At 37.3% G+C, this 18,334-nt stretch overlaps 1 protein-coding gene across 1 annotated transcript in view; it reads left to right on the top strand.

The window, feature by feature from the left end:
• The first annotated feature begins 3,096 nt into the window (after nucleotides 1–3,096).
• The window catches only part of SNRNP48 (small nuclear ribonucleoprotein U11/U12 subunit 48), a 29,813-nt gene continuing 14,575 nt past the window's right edge, over nucleotides 3,097–18,334 (top strand). Inside the window, exons 1-6 of the mRNA XM_007935336.1 lie at nucleotides 3,097–3,252; nucleotides 7,556–7,669; nucleotides 11,479–11,539; nucleotides 12,471–12,545; nucleotides 17,327–17,515; nucleotides 18,106–18,227. Of these exons, the coding sequence (XP_007933527.1) occupies nucleotides 3,097–3,252; nucleotides 7,556–7,669; nucleotides 11,479–11,539; nucleotides 12,471–12,545; nucleotides 17,327–17,515; nucleotides 18,106–18,227 (717 nt within the window). The remainder of the gene's footprint in view (nucleotides 3,253–7,555; nucleotides 7,670–11,478; nucleotides 11,540–12,470; nucleotides 12,546–17,326; nucleotides 17,516–18,105; nucleotides 18,228–18,334) is intronic.

The raw sequence follows: 18,334 nt of genomic DNA, 5'->3' as shown, positions 1-18,334 counted from the left end.
GGGTTTGAACCGCCCGCCTTCTGGTTAGTAGTCAAATGCCTTAGGCACTATGCCACCAGAGCTCCTTATGCCACCAGAGCTCCTTGCTCTTTGTAGTTTTCTTTAAATTTCCTGTTTGTAAAAACAATTTTTATAAAACATTTGGAGAGAGAACTTCTGTTAAGATGCAGGAATAGGCGGACAAGCGACACAGACCCACTTCAACAAAGAAAAGAAAAACCAATTGATAGAGATACAGAAGATAATCCTGGAGCCCTGAGCTTTGAAAGAAACTATGCAGAAGTGGATTAGGTACCAACTAGTGGAAAAACTGGAATGAAAACAGTGAGTACAGATTTGGTCAGAGCTGTAGACTGTCAGCTACTGTGAAGGGACCAACAGCCTGAATATTATTTCCAAGTGGTGTTGGGACCTGAGAATTGACCTAATAATCAACCCTGGTCACCAAGGGCTGTAGGGATGACTGTGCTGGTGGCCTATGACTAGGAAGGGAAATAGCAAGGAGGAAGACAGCTTGAACTGTTGATTTTCTGCTGTCTGGAGGGTGCAGCCATTTTGAATGTTTACAAGTGGTGGCCATTTTGGGTATTTAAAGAGACTGAGGGCGCAGCCAGTTTGAATGTTTACAAGTGGCAACCTTTTTGGATTTTAAAGTGATAGCATTCTCATTTGGATTACAGGGACCTAAGAATAGGCTCTGTTTGCCAAGGTTGGCAGGGACATATGAGAGGCTGACAACAGCAAAGGAGACAGGTGGTGAGTGTATAAGTGCTGTCAACTAGCGAACAGAAGAGCACAGTACCCTGCTTGCATAGATAGCATACAAACGAAACAAAGAAAATGAAAATTGTGAGCAAGTCACTCCAACATATAATCACCAATTAAATATAAACACAAAAACATCACAATGCCTCAGAGACAACAGAGCATCACAGTCACACAAAGAAGAAAGATAAAACAGGAGAAACAAGGGACCAGACAAAACACATCCCTGAGAAAGATGCAGCATTGGAACTCCCTGATAAGGAATTCAAAAGAATTATATTTAGGTATCTTCAACAAGTTGAGAGACAGATCAAGGAAAACACAGAGAAAACCCTAGAACAATTTCAAAAGACAATACAAGAACAACAAAATAAATGAAAAATTAGAAATTATACAAAATCTACACACAGAAATCCAGGAGATTAATACTAAATTTTCAGAAATAGATAAGACATTGAACGGGTAAAGGAGCAGAATTGAATCAATGGAAGACAGAATTAGGGAGATTGAAGGCAAATACCTGAACACTTCTTTGAAAAGGGATCAATCAGAAAAAGTTTCAAAACAAAATGAAGAAAGCCCAAGGTTCATGTGGGATACCATTAAAAGGAATAACCTATGTGTAATTGGAATTCCAGAACAGGAAGAGACAAATAAAACCACTGAGAAAAATTGTCTAAGATTTGTTGGAAGAGAATTTTCCTGGTATGATGAAAGATGAAAATATATCTACTCAGGAAGTCCAACGAACCCCAAACAGGATAGAGCCCAAAAGAAAATCACCAAGACATACCACCATCAAACTCAGCAAAACCAAAGACAAAGAAAGAATCATGAGAGCAGCACAGGAAAAACAAAAAGTTACCTACAAGGGGCAACCAATAAGACTAACCACGGATTTCTCGGCAGAAACCACACAGGTGAGAAGACAATAGGATGGTATATACAAAACACTGAAGGAGAAAAATTTCCAACCAAGAATCATGTACCCAGCAAAATTGTCCCTCAAATATGATGGTGAAATTAGGACATTTCCAGAAAAGCAGAAATTAAGGGAATTTGTTAAAACCAGACCACCCTTACAAGAGATGCTAAAGGGAGCCATTGGACAGAAAACCAACAACAGCAAACAACAGCTGACCATTAACACACATGATGATACAATCCAGAAACCAACACGGGTATGGAAGTATCCAAAGTAAATAAGCCTACAAGAATGTAAACAGGGAACCCGAGACATCAATTGACAAATGAGAACAACTGTAAACCAAAAAGAGGGAAAAAACTGTGTTGTTACAGAACTTCTAGGTGGTAGGGAAGTCAAGACAACTACAACATAGAACAGACTGTTCTACACTTGGGAAGAAAACTATAAATCACAGGATAACCTCAAAGAAAAATGATAAACTTTCACATCAAAAAAGGAGGACCAGCATAAATATTCAGCAAATACTAAAACAATAGCAATGAAGGAAGTGATAACACAATTCACAAACAAAACGAGCTCAGCATAGAAAATTATATGGAACAAAGAAATCGATGCCATGAAAAAGCACATAACAGAAATGACAGCAACAAATTCATATTTGCTGATAATTACGGATCTGGCAAGGGACTTATCTCTAAGATTTATAGTGGAAGAGTGGATGACCAAACTATGATACATACACATGGAATGCTATGCAGCACTAAATAATGTGGAGTCTGCAAAACACCGCATGATATGGATGAACTTGGAGGACATTATGCTGAGTGACATAAGTCAATCACAGAAGGACAAATATAGTATTAGTTAGTTGTTGTGGAGGGTCAAGGAAAGGTTTATATATGGAGGGAAACTTTCTTTGTTGGTTGCCAGGAGTGGGAGGGGAGGGGCGGGAACACTGCAAAAAAAAAAAAAATGTATTGACCCATGTCACTTTAGTTTTGTGTATTTTACTGTACATAAATTATATTCCAATAAAATGCATTTAAAAAAAGAAAAAAAAGTTTGGGTAGACGGCAGCAATAGTGTTAGAGTTGTTGTTGTTGTTATGTGCCCTCGAGTCATACCCGACTCATAGCAACCCCTCCTTGGGTTTCCGAGGCAGTATAACTGGGGAAGTAGATTGCCCCATCTTCCTTCCGAGGAGCGGCCAGGCATAAAAGCACTCATTGCCTAAAGCCACTCAGGTTCCACTCAAAGTGACAACACCCTGCTGCGAGCCTCCGGGACCATTTCTTATAGGCTGCGCAGGACACGTGACAGAGAGGCCCCGCCCACGCGCTCCCAGAGGCCCGCGCGCGCAGTCTTCGGTTTCGCCCGCTTCTTAGTTGTGATCCGCCGGGGCCATGGAAGATGCTGCTCCATCCGTGGAGGTGCGGCGGCGGCTGCAGAAGGAGCTGAGCGAGTTCGTGGAGAGCTGCTGCCGGACTCTGGAAGAGGTGACAGCGTCTTTCGGCTGGAGCCTGGATCAGCTGGACCCAGGGGAAGAGGAGGCGGCGGAGGTGAGGCAGCTGCGGGGTCCTCTGGCTGTGATGTGCTGGGCTGGGGAAAATTGTGCAGGGTGCCGCCGAGGGAAGGTCGTGGGGGCCCCAGTCCTTTGCAGAGTCTGGTGAGCGCCGGGACCTGACGGGGCCGGTGGGAGTCAGCGGCCGCGGGCCCTGGGTGCTCCTGGCATCCCCTAGCCCCAGGTTGGGAGGTGCGCGGGCGGCCTGAGTGCCTCTACCGACGCAGCTCTGGGTTCAAAGAAAAACTTGCAAGCGGGTGGGTGAGAAAGGAACTGCAGGTCCGAGTTTATTTAGAGGATAAGTGTATTCTATGAGAATGCGAATATACATTCAATTATTTTGAGTACGTATTAAGTTATTAGATTACAGTTTTAAAATATGTAAGGTATTGATGTTTTATTTCCGAATTTATAAAGAAGAATGTTTTTTATAAACATACTTATGCTTAGGAAAGAAGTTTGTACCTTAAGAGAATGTAGGATTGATTAACGCACAGGAAAACTAGTTCTCTTAATCTGAAATTTAGAGACCACGCTTATGTAATTAGTGAAATCATGCAAAGCTTTATACAGAAGGAACAAATGTCTTCCTTGTTGGTCATCAGAAAAATCGGGGCACACAATTCAGTTTGAACTCAGGACTGAGGATGGAAATGTGTGACAGGTGTTCAGTGTATCAAGAGATTAAAAGCAGGGGCCTCTGGAATCACACTGCCCTGATTGAATCCCTGGTTTTATCACTAACGGATGTGTGACCTTCAGCGAGGTAATAAACCTATTTGTCGTCTAAATTTCATCATAAAATGAGGATAATAATAATATTTTTGTGAGGATTAAATAGTATTTGTAACATGCTTAGAATAGTGCCTGACATTTATGATTCAAGAAATGTTAGCTTTTACTGGCTGCTAAAATTTGGAGCAGCTACTGCTGCTTGCCTAACTATAGGGAATTCTGAACTGCTTGAAGTCAGGGTTGCTTGCTGCACAATAGCTAGGTCTGAAAGAATTCAGAATTGGTTGGCAGGGGTTTTTGAGTGGTTTGTTTTTTTTCTGTGAAGATTATAGAAAGTTTGTCAGTGTGCCCTACAAGCTTGATTGGAAACCAGTGAAGACATTAATAATTTAATTGTGAATACTGATGATTCATACTGGGTTTATAGATTAAAAAAAAAATGTAGGCAAGTGTAGTAGAGTGAACAATCCTGATTTTTGGTTTGTTTATTTTGGTGGGTAGGAGGAATGGAAGTGTTCTAATGTGGGTAATTTGTGGTCTCTCATGTTCTTTCAGGCTTTACCATGCTGTAGTAGATGTAGTAATTTCTCTCAGGATTCAGTTACATAACTGGTTTCCAAGAGGCATTTAAAACTATATTTGATTTATGTACAAACTAGCTTACTGTTTATTGTATTGTAAGTGTGGTGCATTTTTTTTTTTTTTTTAAAGTCTTCATTAATCTTTTGGACGGGTATTGGAAGTCATGAATTGCATTGAGTAAGGCCTACTTGTTTACTCAGCATTTTAGCAAATGTGGATTTCTTGTATTGCCAAAGGAGCTCTGGTGGTGTAGTGGTTAAGGCATTTGACTGCTAACCAGATATTCGGTGGTTCTAACCCACCAGCTGCTCTGGGGAAGAAAAATGAAGCTAATCTACTTCTGTAAAGATTTACAGTCTTAGAAACCCAATGAGGGTCACTATAAATCAGAATTGACTAGATGGCAGTGAGTTTGTTTTTTTGGTTTCTTATTAACAGCACTTTCCACATGTCACTTGCTATACCATGCTTATATTGATAGTGAAATCTTGTAAAGCTTTATACTGAAGGAACAGATGCCTTCCTTCTTGGTCATCACCAAAATCAGGGCACACAACACAGTTTGAAATTAGAACTAAGGATGGAAATGTGTCCCAGGTATTCAGTGTGTTGAGAAATTAAAAGTAGGGGGCTCTGGAATCACACTGTCCTCATTCAGTTCTTGATTTTGTCACTAACATGTTACCTTCAGCTCATTTGCTCATTTAATACTCATAATAACTTTAAAGCTACATAATATTATCCACATTTTCCAAATGATGACCCATACATAAGTTGTAATTTGTTCAAGGACATACAGCTAGAGTACCATATTTTCACATGTGTTGTGTGTTTATTTGCCAATCCATCTCTCCCTGGGAGCTATTTTTGTAAATGTGCTATGCTGATTTTTTTTTTACAGCACTTCCAGACATTCTGACTCCAAAGTCTGTGTGCTTAATTACTGTGCTGTCTCTCTCAAACTCCTTTGTAAAATTACAGAGTTTTGAAAAGTAATTGTGAGTTTCCGTGTAATTTTTGTAAAACCAATAGCTGATATTTACGAGTTAACTGTTTTAAAAATCTTGGTAAGTGACCATTCATAATTGCTAGAATAGGTGCATTCAGGTAGTTAATGAGTCTTCACTTTTCAACTGGAATGTTTTAATACTGAAGTTCAGTGAACAGTAGCCGCACTTCCTATCGTCATAGAGGTTACTGTCTGGTAGTGGTGATGAGGAATACAGACAAATAATCTATTACATTATAATGTGATAAAATCTGTGATAGGTTGGGTTTGAATTACTAGTATAGGTTATTATAGGCTGTGGTGGGACAGCAAAGGCTTCCTGGACAAAGTAAATTCTAAGCTGATACCTAAAAACAAAAAATGAGTGGAATTAGCTAGGTGAAGCAGGGAGGCAGCATCAACAGCCTGTGTAGAATCCCAGAGACGAGGGTGTGACCAGGTCAGGAAACCTATTGACTGTAGTTAAGGAGGTCTGGTAGCCTAGTGCTTAAGGCATTTGACTGCTCACCAGAAGGTTGGCGGTTCAAACCCACCATCCACTTTGGGGAAGGGAGACTGGGCAGTATACCTCGGTAAAGATTTACTGCCTTAGAAACCCAAAGAGGGTCGCTGTGAGTTGGAATCGACTCGGTGGTGGTGAATTTTTTTTTTTTTTTTTAAGTAAGGATAGTTAGAGCAGAGCCTGTGGAGAGGAAGAGGAATGATAGTGGGTAAGAGCCAGATCTTAAAGGTCCTTGTCAGCCCAATAGGGGACATATTGGAGTATTTTAGGCCAGTGCATATCATAATCATATTTGCCTTTTAGTAAAATAATTGTTTACATTTATTGACTGCATAGTGTGTACCAAGCCCTGTTTTAAGTGTATAAACTCATATATAACTTATTTAATCTTCCCTCTATCTCTGTACCACAGTACCCCAGTACCTCTGCTGTCATCCCCATCTTATAGGAGACAGAGGCGAAGAGAGGTTAAGTAACTTGATCATGTTCATACAGTCAGTAAGTGACAGAGCTAGGATTCAGAGTAACTACAGTGTGGAGAATGGAGTAGAGGGCAGTACCACTGGAAGTAGAGAGAACAGTTAGAAGATGGCTGTGCTACTCCAGTAGAGAGATGGCTGTGCTACTCCAGTAGAGAGATGATGATATCCTGAACTGGAGAGGTGGCAGTGGGGATGGAGTATGGGGAGGGATTTCAGATATTTAGGAGTAAAACTGACAAGACTAGGTGATTGATTGGATGTAGATAATGAGGGGGAGGAGGGGTTTCTTGCTCGAGCAAATGGTACTAGCAAAACACAAGTTTTGGGTTCAGGAAACCGTGAACATAATTTACCTTTGGTCATGTTGAATTTTTAGTATTTTTAAGGTATTCGAGAGAGAGACAAGATCTCACTAAAGATTTAGATTTTGAGAGTCATCACTATGTAATGTGGTCAGACCTACATGTTTAAATACTAACATTTAAAAGGGCTAGGAAGGGCACGGAAGACAGAACTTTAAAGGAGACCAAGCAGAAGGGGCTTGAGAGGTATCAAGAATATGAAGAGTGTGTCAAGACGACAGGGACGGGCAATTGGATTATGACTTTCCAAGAGTTCAAGTGTAAGAACTTTGACATGTCCTTTAGCTATACTAAGAAAAATGACCTACCACTGGTTCCAGTGGCATTCAGTAGGTGAGGAATGCCTGGTAAATGAGGTGGTTGATAGTGTGAACAAACCTTTCAAAGAATTAGGCTTTGAATGAGTGGAGAGAGGGCATAGACTTTAAGGGGATGGAGGGTTGAGAGAGTTATTTTTTTTAAAAATAAATACGCACATGTGTGCATGCACACTACAAGGCTGGGAGAGGCATGCTGAAGAAGAGATAATTGTCTAGCACCACTTAATCAGGTAGTAAATGTTTTAATGGTGCAGTTATTTCTTTAAATATTACATACTTTTTCTCTTTGCTTCTGTGTGGTTTTTATAGGATGAAGTTGTGATCTGTCCTTATGATTCCAATCATCATATGCCTAGATCATCTTTAGCAAAGCACATGGTTTCATGTAGATTGAGGAAACTGGACTATACCAAAAAAGAAGAGGTACTGTATATTCATTATGTAACTCATACATAAATAAATTCACAACATTTGGAAGGTATAATGTGAGATTTTCTTACATGAAATAATAGCTCTCATTTGTAGGGTAGAATGGTACTTGAGTAATTTCACAAATTATTTTAAGAATTATTTAAACAATAATAAAGGAGGCCAGGAAAGGAAATGGGAGCTGGTGGTGGGCTGGAATAAGTTAAGGGAGGTCAGGAAAGGAAGTGGGTGCTGGCGGTGGGCCAGAACAAGCTAGGGGAAGCCAGGAAGTGAGAACAGCAGTTTGGAACAGCTAAGGGAGAAGAACTGGTCTTTAAGTAAGTTTGTCTTACTGTGGTGGTTTTTCTGTTGCTGTGAGGCTGGAGGCTATGCCAGTGGAGTTTCAAATGCCAGCAGGGTTACCCATGCTAGACAGGTTTCAGTGTAGCTTCCAGACTGAGACAGACTCAGAAGAAGGAAGAGGCCATCCGCTTCTCAAAGAATTGGCCAGTGAAAACCTTATGAATAGTGGTGAAACACTGTCTGATATATTACTGGAAAACTTTATGAATAGCTCTGAAAGATTGTCTGATGTAGTACCGGAAGGTGAGCCCCTCAGGTGGGAAGCCACTCAAAATATGACTGGAAAAGAGTTGCTTCCTCAGAGTAAATCCGACCTTAATAATGTAGATAGAATAAAGCTTTCCGGACCTCCGTTTGCTGATGTGGCATGACTCAAAATGAGAAGAAACAGCTGCAAACATGCATTAATAATCAGAACATGGAATGTACAAAATATGAATCTAGGAAAATTGGAAGTTGTCAAAAATGAAATGTAACACATAGAGATTGATCTAAGCATTAGTGAGCTGGAGTAGTTTTGGCCATTTTGAATCAGAAAACCATATGATCTACTATGTCAGGAATGACAAATTGAAGAGGAATGGCGTGGCATTCATCATCACAAAGAGTGTTTCAAGATCTGTCCTGATACAGTGTTGTCAGTGATAGGATAATATTCATATGCCTACAAGGAAGGCCAATTTATACTACTACTATTCAAATTTATACACCAACCACCAACACCAAAGATAAGGAAATTGAAGATTTTACCAACTTCTGCAATCTGAAATTGACCAAACATACAATCAAGATGTGATGATTATCACTGGTGATTGGAATGCAGAAGTTGGAAACAAAGAAGAATCACTGGTAATTGGAAAATATGTTGTTGGTGATAGAAATAATGCTGGAGATCACATGATAAAATTTTGCAAGACCAATGATTTATTCATTGCAAATACTTTTTTACAACAACACATACGGTGGCTATACCATGGACTTTGGCAGATGGAGTATAGAGGAATCAGATCGACTACATCTGTGGAAAGAGGCGATGGAGAAGCTCAATAACTTCAGCAAAAACAATGCCAGGAGCTGATTGTGGAAGAGAGCATCAACCCCTCATATGCAAGTTTCAATTGAAGTTGAAGACAATGAGAGCCAAAATATGATCTTGATTATATCCCTCCTGAATTTAGAGACCACCTAAAGAATAGATTTGATGCATTGAACACCAGTGACTGAAAACCAGAGGAATTGTGGGATGACAGCAAGAACATCATCCATGAGGAAAGCAAGAGGTCATTAAAAAGACAGGAAAGGAAGAAAAGACCAAAATGATTGTCAGAAGAGATGCTGAAATTTGCCCTGGAACGGAGAGTAGCTAAAGCCAGTGGAAGAAATGATAAGATAAAAGAGCTGAACAGAAGATTTCTAAGAGCAGCTCAAGAAGACAAAGTCATTTGTTACAATGAAATGTGCAAAGATCAGGAGTTAGAAAACCAAAAGGGAAGAACACACTTGGCATTTCTCAAGCTGAAAGAACTGAAGAAAAAAATTTAAGCTTCAAGTTGCAATATTGAAAGATCCTATGGGCAATATATTGAATGATGCAGGAGACACTGAAAGAAGATGAAATACACAGTCACTGTACTGAAAAGAATTGGTCAGTGTTCATCCATTTTAGGAGGTAGCATATGATCAAGAACCAATAGTTATTGAAGGAAGAAGTTGAGGCTGCACTAAAGGAATTGGCAAAAAATAAGGCTCCAGGAATTGATGGAATACCCATTGAGATGTTTCAACAAATGGATGCTGTGCAGGAGGCACTCACTATGCCAAGAAATTTGGAAGACAGCTACCTGGCCAACTGACCGAAAGAGATCTGTGTTTGTAACCATTCCAAAGAAAGGAACGTGGATGTTACTGAACAATATCATTAATATTTCATACAAGTAAAATCTTACTGAAGATAATTCAAAAACGGTTGCAGCAGTATATTGACAGAGAACTTCCAGAAATGCAAGGTGGATTTGGATTCACAAGAGGATGTGGAATGAGGGATATCATTGCTGATGTCAGATGGATCTTGGCTATAAGCAAAGAATACCAGAAAGATGTTTACTTGTGTTTTATTGATTATGCAAAAGCATTTGATTGTGTGGATCATGACAAATTGTGGATAACATTGAGAAGAATGGGAATTCCGGAACACTTAATTGTACTCATGAGGAACCTGTACGTAGACCAGGAGGCTGTCCTTCAAACAGAACAAGGGGACATTGGATGGTTTAAAATCGGGAAGAGAGTGTGTCAAGGTTGTATCCATTCACCATACTTATTCAGCCGGTATGCTGAGCAAATAATCTGAGAAGCTGGACTATATGAAGAAGAATGTGGCATCAGAATTGGAGGAAGACTCATCAACAACCTGTGATAGACAGATGACACAACTCTGCTTGCTAAAGTGAGGATGACCTAAAGCACTTACTGATGAAGATTGAAGATTACAGTATGGTTACACCTCAATTTAAAGAAAACAAAAATTCTCACAACTAGACCAATAAGCAGCATCACGATAAGTGGAGAAAAAAATTGAAGTTGTCGAAGAGTTCATGTTACTTGGTTTTACAATCAACACCAATGGAAACAGCAGCGAACACATCAGAAGATGTATTGCATTGGGCAAATCTGCTACAAAAGATCTCTTTCAAGTGCTGAAGAACAAAGATATCTCCTTGAAGACTAAGGTGCGCCTACTTCTGTAGTGATACTGCCTTGGAAACCCAAGGAGGGGTCACTATGAGTCAGGGCCGACTCGACGGCACATAACAACAACCCAGGCCGTGGTATTTTCAGTCATCTTGTGTGCATGTTCTGTAGTGATACCGCCTCAGAAACCCAAGGAAGGGGTCGCTATGAGTTGGTTTCGACTCGATGCCAGTGAGTTTGTTTGTTTGTTTGTTTTGGTCATATGCATGTGAGAGCTGGACAGTGAATGAATAAGGAAGACTGAAGAAGAGTCGATGATTTTGAGTTGTGGTGTTGGTGAAGAATGCTGAAAGTACCATGGAATGCTAAAAGAGCATGTCTTGGAAGAGGTGCAGCCAGAATGCTCCTTGGAAGCGAGAATGGTCAGACTTTGTCTCACCTACTTTGGTCATGTGAGAGTGGGCCATTCTCTGGAGAGAATGTCATGCTTGGTAAAGTGGAGGATCAACAAAAAAGGGGAAAGCCCTCAACAAGATGGATTGACATGGTGGCTGCAACAATGGCTCAGGTATAGCAGGGATTGTGGGACTGGCACAGGACCAGGCAGTATTTCGTTCTGTAGTATGTAGGGTCGCTGTGAGTCAGAGACAACTCAACAGCACCTAACAACAACAACAATCTATTGTTAATTTACACCAAATCTTAAATAGTGGATTATTTAATACTAAAAAATACTAAGTTTTTTTTTTTTATTCTTTTCTGCTGTTTAGGATGAAATGTATAATCCTGAATTTTTCTATGAGAATGTAAATATACCTTCAATTACTTTGAGTAAGTACTAAGTTAATAGATTATAATTAAAATATGTTAGTACGGGTATTGATGTTTTATTTCTGAATTATTGAAAGAATGTTTTTTATAAACATACTTATGATTAGGAAAATAGTTTATACCTGAAGAGAATGTAGGATTAATTACTGGAAAACTAGTTCTCTTAATCTGAAATTTAGAGACCCTGCTTGTATTGATAGTGAATTCCTGCAAAGCTTTATACAGAAGGGACAGATGTCTTCCTTCTTGGTCATCACAAAAAATGGGGCACACAACATAGTTTGAGATTAGGAACGAGGATGGAAATGTGTGCCAGGTATTCAGTGTGTCAAGAGATTAAAAGCATGGAGCTCTGGAATCACACTGCCCTGATTCAGCTGATTTTGTCACTGACAGATGTGTGACCTTCAGCAGGTTAATTAACCTGTTGTCTAAATTTCATTATAGAATGGGGATGATGATAATACTATCTTTGCAAGGATTAATGGTATAAAATACATGATATGCTTAGGATACCAAAAGCAAAAAAAGTGGGAGCTCTGGTAGCATAGTGCTAACCAGAAGGCTGGCAGTTCACACTCACCAGACACTCTTTGGAAGACCTGACAATTAGTTGTGATTCCAGAAATATTAGCTGTTACTGGCCACTAAAATTTGTAGCAGCTTCTGGTGAATTCTGAACTACTTGAAGTAAGAGTTGCTTACTGTGCTAGCTGCTAGCTATAGCTAGATCTGAAAGAATTTTGCATTCAGAATTGGTTGGCAGGGATTTGGGTGTGTGTGTGTTTTTTTTTTTTTTTCTCTTAAGATTGTAGAAAGTTTGTCAGTGTGCCCAAAGAGCTTGGATTGAAAGCTAGTAAAGATGTTTATTTGATTGTGCACACTGGTGATTCATATTGTGTTTATGGATTGGTTTGTTTTTTTTTCCCAGATAAAGACTCACAATTACAGATAATTAAACAGGCTAGAATTACAGATGGAAAAGATGGTGATTATTCGAATCAAAGTAAGTGACGACATAGTTTGAGCTGATGAAGCAAATCATTTTTTTGTACACAAGCTTAAGTTACTAATTTTCTTCATGAAAAATCTTGTAAACAATTACTCGGGAAATGTAAGTTTTTACATTTAACTTTGTGTGAATCTGCTTGGCTTTAAGTTCATTTGATAGGTATTTCCAGTTTACGTAATCCACAGCCTCATTAGGACACTGTTCTAGCTAGGGGTTCATGCTTTGGAGTTACTTAGTGGGTGAGATTGTCATATAAATAATTAAAAAAATTATTGAGTACATAAATCCTTTAGGGTGAGATTATCTTTCCCTGATATTTTCCCTTCTTTTGAGAATGTTGAGATGCAGTGTACAAGGAGAGGGTTAGGCTAGAAGAGACCAGTATCTGTAGCTGCCCTCAGAGTATTGCCCCTTAAGTGAGTGGGTTTCTGATCTTTCTGGATCTTGGATATCTTTTGAGAATCTGATATATGCTAGGGATCCTCTTCTCTGTAAAAAGCATGAGCATAACCTCTTACATATAATTTTAGAGAGTTGTGGTTCATTTCATGCTCACCTTTGGAACTGGGTTTAGAATTTCTACCTGAGATTTACTTTAGCAGAGACTAGGTTGGAATTTCTAAGCATGTGCTTTTAGGAAAATGAAAGAAGACTTAATCTATGAGAAGCATAGAAGTAAATAAGTTGATAGAGTTTAGATTTCTGAACTTAAGTATCTACCAGTTAGCCACAGTGTGACTGATCTCTCTTACAAGGATTCCTAAGTTGTCTTCTTTGAACCCTCTGAAAGGTGGTCTCTCTGGACATATACCACCATTTCCGTTATTCACTCACTTATGTCTGTCTGCATTACATTGGTGCCTTACAACAACCAGAAGCAAATTTCTTTTATTTCCTGTTTTGAAACTCCCATTTTTGTGCCTGACAGCTAAATTCCATGTTTTCTCCTAAGAAAGATATTCAGTTCATGTAATTTGGAGAGGCACTGACCTTGAACCATAGAGCATTTCTTAGCCCCTGTAATTGTTCTTGTTAATAGAATGATGAAAAAGCAAAGAGGTTTTTGTTTATGTATTTATTATTTTGAGGGGTTAATAGTTAAAAACTTTGACTTTTATGTAGTTAGATAGATTTACAGTTTTTTTTAGTTAAAAGAGATCTTGGAGATAATCTCATCCAGCCCCCCCGTATTTTACAGATGAGAAGGTAATCCATGTCTGATAGCAGTATGATAAAGTTCTGGTATATTTGTTTCAAAGATCCTCAATACTTCTATTTTTTAAAATAATCTTTTTTTTTTTTTTTAAGCTCATTTATGTATTTCATTTTTCTTTTACAACAAACTTGTGATAGGTTAGACAAGTATTTTTACCTGCATATCAGGTGAAGAAATGGTGATACAAAGTGTAGTAATATGCCTCCTCTAGATAATCTGGCCCACCTGGATCTAGACCCAAGTTCCGAATATTGGCACAAACTCTGAACTGAGTTTTTCTGCTTTCTGTTAGAAACTTTCTGTATTAGTGAAATCTGTGGATCACTGTTCTAGAGTTGCTCAAATGTATTCATTATTATGTCTATCCGATTAATTTTAAAAATATCGTAAACTTCAAATCTGTACATATTCACTGCTACTGTCAGTGTTGTTCATTGTTTATTCTACTTTGAATAAGCCTTTTAAACATATAAATGAGCTGTTTAGCCTTGTACAAATGACTTCTCTGAGTTTCTTTATGTGTAATATAAAACTATCTTATTGCGAGGAATAGAGATAATAAATGCTAAACTAGCCCCAGCTCAATAATTAGTAACTATTATTGTTTAATGGTAAATTAATGTATGGCAAACAATATTAGGATGATGTTTGGGTAAGAATTTTATATATGTGATTAATTTAGAAAAATGCCCTAAGTTTTTATCTATATAATTGATGAATGAATTAGATTAGGGTATTGAGCTTAGTTCTTAGCAAGAGCAAAGACTTGCTTTGAATGAGTAGTTCTTTCCATAGGTAGTTCAAAGAACTTTTATTTGATTAAATTTCATACATCTTACTGTAATTATTACAAATAATTATTTTTATAAAATCTGTAACCCTCTTAAAATTTTTTTTCAAATCCTTTGTAGAGTTCTGTAATTTCTAAACTGATTGTAATTTTGGCCCGCTTGTGTCTTAGACAATTTTAAACCTCTTAACCTTAGGACACTAATCTCTTTAATATATTCTTTCTTGTTGATGTACTTTGAAGAAGAATGGCTAACTTGGGAAATTTTGCATGTCCCCATTTAATACTATGCTTATGCACTAAAATGTAAGTTTTAAAGTTATATGTATCTTTTCATCAGTCATGTCAAGTCTAAACTCAGTATACAGAATTCTCTGTCCATTAACTCCTGTAAAAGCTTGAACAGCCCGTTAGATCTATTTAATTATTTTCAGATACAATTATGTTGGTTGATTTTTATAATTAAGATGTTAATTTCAATTATAATCATTTTATGTTTAGTGGTTTATTGGTTTCCTTCAGGTTTAAAGATTCAAATTGCTGTACTTCAGTTTCATGAACCCTAAAAGAAGCCTAAAGAGACAGGATATAATTGTTCTAGGTACAGTCTCTCCTATCACTTATGAGTCCTTGGGCAGGTCATTTTACTTCTGTGGACTTGAATTTCTTTATGTCTAATGTTAGGGAGTTGACCCTATATGAATTTTTCCAGCTTTAAAATTCTGAATTTGTGACTTTGAAACAATACCTCTTATTCTAATATTCTATGCCGTATGTTTAAGATACCCTGTGATGGCAAAGTAAGTAGCAAGGAAGAAGGAGAATTGGAATTACTGGGAAAAAAAAAAAAAAATTTGGGTTACAGGATTACTGTGATTATAGCAATGCAGTTGTACTTCTAAATCATATAGAAACTTAAGTTTTGAAAGTTCACATTTTATGAAAATGTAAGCTTATTTGTTTTTATCCATAGCTATGTTCTGAATTATTTGAATGTAGTTTATTTAATTTTTCTTCTACTTCTTCTTTTTCAGTAATGGGGGTGAGTATAAAGAGGAATTAGGAACCTAATGCAGTATCCTTTTTGCAAACGATATCCTTTTAAAAGTATCAGTCAACTTTCTGAACTTTTATTTTAACAGTCAAAATATTAGGCTTGATTAGATTTTGGAATTTTGTTGAGTTTTGAGGAAAGCATCAATCTTCATAAAGAAATTTAAGATGAATAAATAAAAGAAAATACCAAAATATGTTAAGGAAATAATATTTCTTTGATTAAAAATAATGAATAGGCAAAGATTTATGTAATATATTGTTTTCTAGTCTTTGTTTTGCTCTCCTAAATTCTCATAGCGTCTATTCCAAGGACTTAGGCTTAGCAGCACTAATTCACTTTGACATTGTAAGTGTTTCAACATCTTTTTACATAAAAGTTCGTTTCTGGGTGTCTACCAGAGTTGGAATAAAATTGGTTGACCTGAACAGGAATCCTTCCTCCCCACTAACTAAAAACCCTTTGAGTACCAGTGGTCATGTTTTGTTATCTGTAACTGTCAGATTGGGAACTCAGACTCAGTTGAGTGCTCCTGTTAAATTGTAGGCAAATGTCAAGTTTCCCTTTTGAGTTGTATTAGTTCATAGGATGCTCTTATTTGAGTTCTTTTTTCTTTCTTCTTCTTTATTTGTAGTATTAGACTTTCCCAAATAATTGGCAAGAGCTACCAATTTTACCTTGTTCTACAAACCTGTTACTACTTTAGGGTAACCTAGCAAACATTACAGGGATTACTTTAGTAGTAGTTCATGGTTTTTTTTTTTGTGTGTGTGTGTGTGTGTGTGTGTGTACATTCATGAATAGTGCAGGCTAGAAGGAATCTTACTAAATGGTTTTATTTACAATTAAGATAATTTTTTGTTTCTTTGAGAAAATTTGAATCTCAAAAATTTTCTTCAGTGTTTAATACATCATATCCAGGTATTGTATATACTTTTTTTTACATTAATGAGCAAATTTTAGAAAGTTCTGTAAATGATGGGTGGGGGTGGGGGTGGGAGTGGAGAGCACTGCTGTTAACTTTTTTCCAGTTATTTGGTTAAACTGTTATACTTCTTTCTCAGGAAATTAAAGAGAAGTTAGTCTCAAATTAGTGTGTGCTTTTCTAGTCTGAGGAAGTTTTGAAATTTCTGCTACTTAGTTGTTTCTGGACCCTAGCTCTAAGTCAGTGCACAAATGGAAAGTGTGTCGAGTATTGAAGATCAAGCTTGAGGTCACATACTAAGAAGACATTTTCAAGAAATTAATTTTTCATATTTCTGCAGTTCATTTTGAGAAAGACTATAATGTGATCTAATTATTGAAACCAAGTTTTTTGAGCTTTTATGAGAAAAAGCATATAAACATAAAGTTAATATCTACTTTTATATGTGGATAGCCTTAAAAATTATCACCCCAAAGGTTTTTATTTTTGTGAGCATGTTCTTTCTTATTTATGGTTACTATGCCTGATCTCATGGGACCTCTCTTAACATTGTATTGGGAACAGTAACAAACATCCATGGTACATCCTTTCTGTGGTTATCTGGCATTCATGATAGAGTCGTTTATCATTTATCTCATAGATTGATATTTTATATATTTAGAAATTACTATGAAAAAATAATTTTGTGTTTCTACTGCCTTATTACAGCACCTGTTTAAAAATAAGTAATAGGTTTTAAGTTCACAGTGCTTCATGTATTGTTTATTTTGTGGTTTTATTTTTACTTTAGAGATTTATTCTTCGTTTCCTGTTGAAGTTCCTCTGAATCATAAACGCTTTGTTTGTGATCTCACCCAAGCTGACCGTCTTGCCATCTATGATTTTGTAGTTGAGGAAACAAAGAAAAAGCGCTCCAGCTCTCAGATCATTGAAAATGATAGTGATCTTTTTGTAGACCTGGCGGCTAAAGTCAATCAAGGTTTGAGATGAATATCATAGCTTTACATTTCCCAATTATCTTTATATTCTTTGAGAGTTACTAAGATGAGTTGATTGTCAAACCACTCTGAACACACATTGAAATAGAATGCATTAGCATTGTCTGATAATTCATATATATTTTAAGATTTTTACTCAGTACATAAAATTTTCATTTCTTTTAAATTAAGTATATCTTCCTTCTGTAAGAAAGTTACAGTTGTATTATTACTTTAATATTATGTTCAACCTGTGGCTAGCGAGAAGGTCAGCAGTTTGAACTTACCATCCATAGGAGAAAGATGAGGCAGTTTGCTTCTATTTTAGATTTATAGCCATGGAAACTCTGTGGGGCAGTTATACTCTGTACTAAAGGGTCACTGAGTGAGATTTGACTTGATGGCAGTGAGTTTTTTATTTCGGTTTTATGGGCAGAGAAGAGGAATGATACATTATATAACACCTATTTATGGAATTTTTAGAATGTTTTGTGTGCTACATTGAAACATGTAAGATGATTGTGGTGTTGGTACGTGCTAACTTCCAAGAATTGAAAAACTCCTAAGGATGTAATTTTTTCTCTCTCATTAGATAATAGTCAAAAATGTCCAAAGTCTTACCTTGAAATCCTGGCAGAAGTGAGAGATTATAAAAGAAGACGCCAGTCTTATAGAGCTAAGAATGTTCACATAACTAAGAAGTCATACACCGAGGTAAGTTTTATATCATCTTTTTTTTTTTTCGTTTAATTTTGATTTGGGTGAAGATTTACAGAGCAAATTCACTTTCCATACAGCAGTTCACATATACTTTGTCTCAT

This window comes from Orycteropus afer, unplaced genomic scaffold (assembly GCF_000298275.1).
Source record: "Orycteropus afer afer isolate SDZICR_OR568_19922 unplaced genomic scaffold, OryAfe1.0 scaffold00027, whole genome shotgun sequence".
In the NCBI taxonomy this organism is placed as follows: domain Eukaryota; kingdom Metazoa; phylum Chordata; class Mammalia; order Tubulidentata; family Orycteropodidae; genus Orycteropus; species Orycteropus afer.
This window is presented reverse-complemented; position numbering and strand designations above follow the sequence as displayed.